General features: G+C 30.8%; 1 protein-coding gene across 2 annotated transcripts; it reads left to right on the top strand.

Annotated features, from left to right (window-relative positions):
• The first annotated feature begins 1,343 nt into the window (after positions 1 to 1,343).
• Positions 1,344 to 7,101, top strand: LOC120075048 (protein ESKIMO 1). 2 transcript variants are annotated; one of them, XM_039028199.1, is made up of 6 exons: positions 1,344 to 1,865; positions 1,979 to 2,586; positions 2,674 to 2,845; positions 3,164 to 3,363; positions 4,608 to 4,766; positions 6,502 to 7,101. In XM_039028199.1, the coding sequence occupies exons 2-6, from the start codon at positions 2,015 to 2,017 to the stop codon at positions 6,848 to 6,850; spliced, it is 1,452 nt and encodes a 483-aa protein (XP_038884127.1). In that variant the 5' UTR covers positions 1,344 to 1,865; positions 1,979 to 2,014; the 3' UTR covers positions 6,851 to 7,101. The 2 variants fall into 2 exon arrangements, with proteins under 2 accessions (XP_038884127.1, XP_038884126.1); XM_039028198.1 differs by having other exon boundaries at positions 1,344 to 2,586.
• The last annotated feature ends 2,728 nt before the right edge of the window (positions 7,102 to 9,829 follow it).

The raw sequence follows: 9,829 nt of genomic DNA, 5'->3' as shown, positions 1-9,829 counted from the left end.
CTCGAAGAATGGACCGAAAGATATTAGAGTTTATTATACTAATTATAATTAGTTAGTTAGTCTTTTGTATTTTGTTATTTTCCTTGTATTCTATTGAACTATTTAAGCAACTTACTCTCAATTAATGAAGATCTACAAGTTTTATTTTACACTCTCGAGTTCTAATAGAAGATATCGACCAGACTAACCCCTTCCAAATGAATTGAAGGTATTCCCGCCAAAAATTTCTAAAGATATGAGAAGATCCAAGGAACCTGAACAACCAAGCATACTAACTATATGAAATAGTCATTTACTAGAAGTTGATAAACACATAATTAGAAAATTATTCCTGTCATAGAATCTAAAGTCTGACTCTTGACTCCTTGATGAGCTATTGTACAGATACTTTTTATTTTCTTCCTATCTACTAAATAAGACCTTAGTCCTTAACCTTATTTATTTCATTCCTTTAAGAACTTCCAAATAGCTTTCCATACTTTATATCTCTCAAAGAAAACTAGAAAACTTTGGTAAATAAAGTTGAGCTGTGAATATAGTGTAATTGGTACAAAGTATGTGCAATCAATTGATAGCACCATATGTAGGGTATAACATTTAAACTACAGTGATTATAAGACATACTATTAATGTTTAAATGTGTTTTTTTTATAACAACGGCAAAGGTGGGAAATCAAACATTCAACCTCTAAAGAGAAAGATTGTCAATTACCGTGGAGCAAAATTCACTCTTATTGATTTTAATACACTTTTTCAAACAAAAATTATTAGATAACCTTGAAAGATAATAATTAAAATAGACCAAGAGTTCAAATTTTATGGAATAAACTTGTAATATAACACATGTTTAATTATGATGAGCACAAAACGTATAATCTATAGACCATATTCAATGGCAACAACAGTTTATTCGACTCTTTGGTCTTTCATCGAAGCTTGGACCAACCCATGTAATTAAGTTAACCTAATTATATATATATATATATAAAAGAAATTTTGTGGTGGCTAGAATTAGAATTTAGAATCACAGAAAGAAAAGGTATTAATTAGGATTTTGAAAGCTCTATAATTTCATAGAGAACTGGTGGCCATGGCATGCGATTGATTGTAGATCATATCCAATAAGAGACCCACAAAGATGGCAAGTACAAGGTCAGGTTATAAGGCTGGAAACAAAGAATCAGGACCCTCCATCTTGCAGGGCCCCCACCAAAGATGGGACAAAGTATGACCGTCAGATCAAAACCAGTTAAATTACTTTGTCATTCCAAGTTCTTCACTTTTCACGCATCCAAAACTGTCTCTCTTCCTCCGCTCCTTCTTCCCGTCCATTTCACTAACTCAGATTCGAAAACGAACTCAGAACCAACAATCTCCTTTAAAGAAAAAACTAAACTTTGAGCTCACTCCTCTCTCTCTTTTCCTTTCTCTCTCTTCTCTCTCGTCCTAGTTTAATGATGTTGGAATGCCTTAAATCTGATATTTGTCATTTCAAACGACCAAATTGTCCTCTTACTTTGTCCGACACATGAACCATGTAAATCTATGTGTAGATTCTCTATTTCTTTACACACTCATCTTTTGTATAGTCAAATAAATAATTTTTTTTGTTTGTGGATAAAAGAGATTAAAGTATGAGTGCAGCCTAATCATTTTTAATATTCTGTTATCTTTATTTGGGGATCCATAACAAATGTAGATGATTTGAAGTAGTTAGCCATAAGGAGAGAAAGAAAGAAAAATCAAATGAAAATACTGAGAAAGACATCTCCTCTTCCTACCAGAAGGGAAAAAGAAGAGGCGTTCATGAGACAATCCCATTTCACCAAACCTCAAATTAGACTAACAAAAACCTAATTCTCAACGTAAAGCTTTTCTCTTTTTCTCTCTCTCTAAACCCCAAATCAATGTCGTCGTTATATTTCAACTTCCTTCTCTTCAGCAAACCCAATACTAATTTTCTTCTTCTCGAATGCAGCCGTCTCGCCGTAAATTCTCTCTTTTCTCTTCAGAAATGGCGGCAATGAAAGCTCGAAAGAACAACAACCTCTCTATATTTGCAGTCGTTTTCTCCGTTTTTCTGTTTGGGGTTTTCATGTACAATGAAGACGTGAAGTCCATTGCTGAATTTCCATTTTCCGGTTCTAAAACAGAGGGCGTTCAAGAACAGAGTGAAAAACAGAGCTCCCCTGTTCACAACGCTTTCCAAACTGACGTTTCGGTGAGTTCAAGATCCCAACTCGGAACGAATCAGGTGGAGAATTCAGAAGAAACAGAATCAGAAATAGAAACGGATGAATCCGTTAATCTGAAATCCATTGTTTCAAAAGAAGATGAAGAACAGAGCAATCAGAAAGTTGATCAATTGCCAGTGATTGAAGAAGAAGATGACGACGATGTTGAATTGCCCCCTGAAGAATGCGATCTGTATAATGGAGATTGGGTTTTTGACAACACTTCTTATCCTTTATATAAAGAAGATGAATGTGAATTTCTCACAGCGCAAGTTACCTGTTTAAGAAATGGAAGAAAAGATTCTCTTTATCAGAATTGGAGATGGCAACCCAGAGATTGTTCTTTACCAAAGTAAGACTAAATCCCCAAAATTTTCGAAAGATTTTACATTCAAACACTTCAATTCAATCATTTAATTTATGGGTTTTCTTGTTTAAGATTCAAAGCTAGATTGCTTCTGGAGAAACTAAGAGGAAAGAGGCTGATGTTTGTGGGAGATTCATTGAACAGAAACCAATGGGAATCCATGGTTTGCTTGGTTCAATCAGCGATTCCTCCAGGCAGAAAAAGCTTGAACAAGACTGGATCTCTCGCTATCTTCAAAATTGACGTATAAATTTATTTCTTTGTCTCTTTTAATTGCTTGGAGTTCTTTGGTATAGTTTTTTCGGCCGGTCCGTAATCGTCGGCGGCCGGTTCAATTATTGCGACGGAACTTAGTTAATAACAATATAAACAAACCCAAATTAGGGGTGTTGTTGATTTTTAGTAACGAAATTATATTTAATTGAAAATTGGGATGTTTTGAGGGATGGGGTTTGGGTTTGGTTGGATTTGGATGTCTTTTCGGTGGACCTCTTGCTTTGGAAATACTCTGTTTCGAAGAAACTAAAAATAATATTGAGGTTGAATGATGGTGTGGGTGCAGGACTATAATGCTACGGTGGAATTCTACTGGGCTCCGTTTTTGGTAGAGTCAAATTCAGATGATCCAAAGATGCACAGCATTTTGAACCGTATTATCATGCCTGAGTCCATCGATAAGCATGGAGAGAATTGGAAAAATGTTGATTATCTCGTCTTCAATACATACATTTGGTGGATGAATACTTTCACCATGAAAGTTTTGTAAGTGTTCTTCTCTATTCTATAACTTCTTGAAAAATATTTCATTCACTACAACTCTACATTTATTTTTTACACGAAAAATACTTGGATGTTGGGTTTCACTACACTTAATTTTGTGCAACTTAAGTAATTGTCCAATAAAAAGTTACTCTAATTTTTTTTAATTTTTTTTTTCTTTTAAAAGAGATAGAAAGCATGTGACTATTCTTTTTTCGACTCAACTCAATCATTTATGCTTCATTTGTTAACCATTTTGTTTTTTGTTTTTTGTTTTTTGTTTTTGACAATTAAGTTTATTTTCTTTCAATTTCTTAGAATGATTTGTATCTTTAAGTAAAAGAGTTGAAATTTTAGTCATATTCGAAAGAAAAAACAAGTTTTTTAAAACTAAGTTTCCAAAATCTGGCTTGGTTTTAAAAATACTCCCTAACAAAACTTGGAAACTAATGGATGAAAGTGAGATTTGTAGACTTAATTTTCAAATATCAAATGGTTACCAAACGGTGTCTTAGCTATAGTTTATCACCTAGTAAATTTTTTAAAGAAAAATCAACTTATACCTCTAAATACTAAGAGTTGTGTCCATTCAAACATGAAACTAATAATTATATTAATTTATATTCAAATTTTTTTTTTTTTTTGTAAATATATCAGTTTACATCATCTATTATGTTATATTTGGAAAAACTTCGTAATTCTATAACTCCTAATAGTCCTAGGTTCTTATAGTTAGGCTAATAATTTGTATTTGAAGTGTAGATTACTTTAGTTTGGGTTATAATAATATGCGTTTGAGATGTAAGTTATTTTAGTTTAAGAAGAAAATAGTAAACACGCTAACAAAGAATAAAAAATGATAAATGTAAAATAGTAAAATTTGTAGCAATTAGTAAATACTGTAGTGAACAGTGATATTGAAATAGTGTTGACGTAATTAATTGTGAATTTTAAAATAATATTTATTATGACACCGGTTATTATAGTTTATGATAGTCTTTATTTCAAATTCCCCATAAAATTTTGGAGTATAAATAGATGTTTGTCCTTATTTTTTTTATTAAAAATAAAAAAGTGAGTTTTTTTGCTGAATGAACTTAAAATAAATAAATATATAAATATTATATATATAATTATATATATATAATATTATATATTATATATATAATATATATATATATATATAATATGGAGCGTTGTCAGCCTTAATTAAATTGCACTTTTTTTTTGTAATTTGATGTAAATAGGCGTGGATCGTTTGATGAAGGATCAACGGAGTATGATGAAGTTGATCGGCCAGTAGCGTATGGAAGAGTACTGAACACGTGGCTGAGATGGGTTGAACAAAATGTGAACCCTAATCGAACCACTGTCTTTTTTAGCAGCATGTCTCCTCTTCATATCAAGTAATTTTTCTATCTTTTTTATTTTCTCTCTCTCTCTCTCTCTCTTTTTTAATTTTAATCTTTTATTACTTTACACGCATTCACTTTCAACAACATCAATATGTTGTTTAAATCTTAAACGTTTAACAAATATCAATCATTCATATATACGAATATACCTAATACCGTTTCTTGTGTAATTAAAATAATGGAGGAGAGATTGTCAACAAGAAAATAATAATAATGGAGTGAAAGAAACATCATAATTATTGTGTATTAATCCACCAAATCACTAGTTTTATTTATAATAATATATGTGTGTAAGTGGGGTAGAAGAGCTTAATATATACGTAAGTGGAATAGATCGAATAGTTAATTAAACAATTTAAAATGATAATCGAAAATTACCTAAATTTATAATTTAAGTTAGTAAGTTTGTGTTTAAAGTGTGGAATTGCAAGATGAAATTATCAATAAATATGAAAAATAAAGAAAAATGAAAATGTAGAATTACTCAATAAATTTGTAAACTTTAAAGTTGTGAAAAATTAATTGCATGCATCCTAAAAAAGAAAGACTATTTCTCCTGTTATTAGTTAATTAGTTTTGAAAAAGTAATTACATGTATCATTTGTTGCATCTATAGTTGAGTAGTTCGAATATTAAAGGTTTTTTTTTAAAAAAAAAAAAACATTTTAAAAATTTTTCTAAGAAAACCGTTTGAAACGTAACAAGAAATATTTTCTCCAAGTCCGAAATTTTGCAAGTGGAGCCCATATACAAATCACGTAAATCATTGCAAAAGTCACAAGAATCCTTTAAAAAGACAAACTTTAATCTGAAAAAGCCACAACTAGCTCCGCCAATTAATCAATTTTGTTGGGTCTCTCTTCGTTATCTTATTTCAATTTGATTTCTTTTTTCACTCTCTTATTTATTTAATCAAATCAAAATTTTGTTCGATGGGTTGTTTATTTTCTTCAAATAGTAGTATTAAATTCGCTAACGTGTTTGTGAGTAATTTTAAAATTATTAAAAAAAACATTTTTATTATTTTTAAAATTATTATATAAAATATTTTTGAGATTCAAAACTATTTTTGATGAATGAAAATTACATTTAAAATGTCGGATGATTCAATAAGTGTTTTCAAATGATTTTGAGCATAAAAAGAAAGTAATTTTAACCATTTCAAAATAATTTTGAAATATGCACTAAGTTTTGAAAATAAATTTTAGGTTAAATACTATTTTGGTCCTGTATTTTTAATTTTGATTTATTGTAGTCTATATAAATTTTCATTTTGATACTTTTATTTTCAATCTTAATCTCTATACCAATACTTTTATTTTGATTCTTATACTTTCAATTTTAGATAGTTTTGATCATTGAATTCTTAAAAAGTGATAATTCTTATCCATTAAAAAATGAAAAGGACCAAAATTGTCTCTTTTAAAAATATAAGAATTAAAATGAATCTTTTGAAAGTACGAAGACCAAAATAAAACAAAACTATAAATATAGAGATAAAAAATACTGAAATAGGTATTTGAATCTAACTATTTTACATAGTTTTAGTATTATTGCGAAATTCAATAAAAAAAAAATGAAGAAGAACAATGATTAGGTTACACAGCTATACATAGATGTACATTCAAGAGAGCACTTAATTTTATCATTATTATTATTATTATTATTATTATTATTATTATTATTATTTTGAGTAATAATGTTTTTGGGATTGGGAAAACAACAGAAGCTTGGATTGGAACAATCCAGAAGGGATAAAATGCGCAAAAGAGACAATGCCAGTACTAAACATGACAACGCCGTTAGAAGTGGGGACGGACCGTCGGCTATTCTACATCGCGATGAACGTAACACAAACAATAAAAGTGCCGGTCCATTTCATCAATATCACCGCCCTCTCCGAGTACCGTAAAGACGCACATACCTCCGTTTACACCATCCGTCAGGGCAAAATGCTGACCGCCGAACAACAGGCCGATCCCGCCACCTACGCCGATTGCATCCACTGGTGTCTGCCCGGCCTGCCCGACACCTGGAACGAGTTTATTTACACACGCATTATTTCTGACTCCTAACAACGCCCTTACTATACCATTTTTCATACCTCCGATCCTCTTTCTTTTATTTTTATTTTTTTTTTATTTTTTAAAAAAACAAGCTTTTGTATAATATCTTCATATGAAAATCTTCTTGGGGTTTCTGTTGTTGATTTCCCCTTTTTTTCTGTTTGAGTTCTCGTGTAATTTTTTTTTTTTTTTTTAATGTAAGGTTAAAAGGAAAACAATTAATTCTTCTCTCCCAAATAAAACATGCGCAAGCCTTTGTTCATATGGCGAAAATTGTCGCACTATCAAGTTTTCAAAGTTTAGAAATTCATGGAAATAGAAATTAGATTAAAGATTTGAAAAATTATGCAATTAATTGATATAATATTTGGTAACGATAATTGAATTAGGAGAAATTTTGAAAATATATAAAATTTGGGAAGATTACATAATATTCGGAAAAATTAGCAAAACCTCCGTGTGAAAGTTAGAAAACGTTAATTCTAAACCTTGTTGGTCGATCTCACTCGATACTGCAAGAAAAAAAATACTCTCCCAATACCTAACATCATCGAGAAATAGCCAAAAACATGTCGGAAGATCATCTCCTGACGTCGTTGGCATCGTTGGGTGTATGGTCGGGAAATTCTCGTCAAGAGTTCATTATGTCTGAATTGCTCATTAATCTTCTGACAAGGTGTTTAATGATAAGGAGATTCTTAATTTTTTTTATAATATTCATAATTAATTTAATTCTTTTTAATGTAGATCTTCATAACCTAAAATTTAGAACCCAAAACAATAATAATTGAGCAAAGGAAAAGCTTTCACATACATTCAACAAACAACAAAAATTGTTGTTAATATTGTTGTTACATATAAGAGAGATAGGTGTACTAGAGAATAATTAATGTTTACATATATAAAGAGTACACGAGAAGTGCGTTTACATGTAGCTTGTGACCCTCAAAAACACCTCCAAAGACCAAAGCATCAAATTTACCTACAATATAATTAAGTTGAGATATTATATTATATTATATTATCAACCCACTTCAATGAATCCTACAAACGATTCAAAGACACCAAAACAAGCCCAAGTTATTAACATTTCATACCCACCCCTCCATAAACACACAAAACAACAAACTTACGCTTATTAACAATTTAACCTACTTCAATGCATCTTATAATCAATTCTAAAACATCAAAACTCTATTTAGAGCTCCAAAACAAGTTTAACTAAGCCCAACTCACTTCACACAACATTCAAAATTCATAGACTTCAACCAAACACACAAAACCCCATTTATAAGATGCAACACAAGTACAACTAAGCTCAAACCATTCCACACAACATTCAAACTTCATATACTTTAACCAAACACATAAAAACTCCATTTAGATCTCCAAAATAAGTAAAACTAAGCTCAACCCACCTCTCACAACATTCAAACTTCATAAACTTCAATCAAACACAAAAAAAAAAACTCCATTTAGATCTCCAAAACAAGTAAAACTAAGCTTGGTTACGAAAACATGCAAACCAATCTCAATCCAACCTACACAACATTCAAGCTTGGCTACCATAACGACAGGATAGCCAATAATTCATTATCATAAAGCTAATAGTAAGACATAACTACTTTGCTACCGTAACTGCAGATAGCAGCATATTAGGTAGTTAGAACTTTAAAGTAATCATATCCATTCTTTTTAAGATTTGTTTGAGTCTTTTATAACTCGGTGCACTGGCTCAAAAGTATAGACTTTACTGTTTTACCCCTTTTTCTTACATGTTCTATTACTGTTTGCTTAGTGGAAGATATGGTGTAAATTGTAATTTGGGTTTTTTTTTTTTTTTTTTTGTCAATTTGACAAACAATTTTTGTGTATAAATTGATTGGTCTCATTGCATTCATTATGTTTAATAAAATACAAAACAAGAAGTCTATGTATAATTTACAGATTTTGTTTATACTTTGAAAATTTGTTGACTCGTATGATTTGGTGGGTCACTAAGCTTACTAGACTTCCACTTATTTTACTTTTTCATTGAACCACCAAATATTAGGGATTAGTGTTAGTTAAGTTGATAATGATAGTTTTAGTGGAACAAATGTGTTGTTGGGAAGTAAAGGGATCTATAATTAATCATATTCATCGTAGAAAAGGATATGAGCTTATTATTATTTAATTAAGTGAAGTAAAAGAAGAGAATATCAATCTATGTAACAATATCTAAATAATTAGTCAAAGTTTAAATTTTAGAAGAAATTATCAAATCAAAAAACAAAACTTTTAAGTTAAAACGAGAAACACACATAGATCCCTCATAAATCAAATAAAAATAAGCTCTAATCACATAGATACACACAATCGAAATACTCTAAAACAAAAGGATTAAAAAAAATTAAATGAAAACATACCCATCAATTGACATGAAATTGATAAGAGAAAAACACATGAGTAAATGAGAAAAAAAATAATGTGGGAGAAAAAGAAATGAAACTTACCTCGCTATCAATGGAGAAGCAAGCCGAGAGGAAGGCGCCGGACGAATGGATGAACGGATAACAGATGATGGATGAGGGATGAACGAAACTCTCAGCGGCGATGGCTCTGATCTCTACTAGGGTTTGAGAAAAAGAAGAAATTAGATCTGCAAACTGAATTGCAGTTTTGGGTTTTTAAATCCCATTTCCCGACGGCTTATCGTGAATCGTCGGGCATTTGGTCCAAACTCCCGACTTGTTCATTAATGCTTCGGGAGATGGATTCAATCTCCCGATGCATGTTTTTTACCTGTCGGGAATTTGTAAGAATTTCCAATGACACCTATATTGCACCGGGAGTTGTCGATAACTCTTGACGCCTCCTTTACATAGTCGGGAGAGATCCTTTCTCCCGACGACTGATCTCCTTATGGTTCTTTTAGGTGTCGGAAGAGTCTCTTTTTTTTTTTTAGTGCGAGATGGACCTAGAAAAACTAGTTTAATAAATTTTCAA

The sequence above is a fragment of the Benincasa hispida genome, chromosome 4 (genome assembly GCF_009727055.1).
Source record: "Benincasa hispida cultivar B227 chromosome 4, ASM972705v1, whole genome shotgun sequence".
Lineage (NCBI taxonomy): Eukaryota > Viridiplantae > Streptophyta > Magnoliopsida > Cucurbitales > Cucurbitaceae > Benincasa > Benincasa hispida.
The sequence above is the reverse complement of the archived record's forward strand: the minus strand, read 5'-3'. Positions and strand labels throughout refer to the sequence as shown.

Excerpts from the sequence above, each read along its gene's own strand:
- LOC120075048 (XM_039028198.1), top strand. The coding sequence starts at position 1,973 with ATGCAGCCGTCTCGCCGTAAATTCTCTCTTTTCTCTTCAGAAATGGCG. Across the intron at positions 2,846-3,163 it reads TCGCTATCTTCAAAATTGAC|GACTATAATGCTACGGTGGA; the intron begins GTATAAATTTAT and ends GTGTGGGTGCAG. Across the intron at positions 3,364-4,607 it reads ACTTTCACCATGAAAGTTTT|GCGTGGATCGTTTGATGAAG; the intron begins GTAAGTGTTCTT and ends TGATGTAAATAG.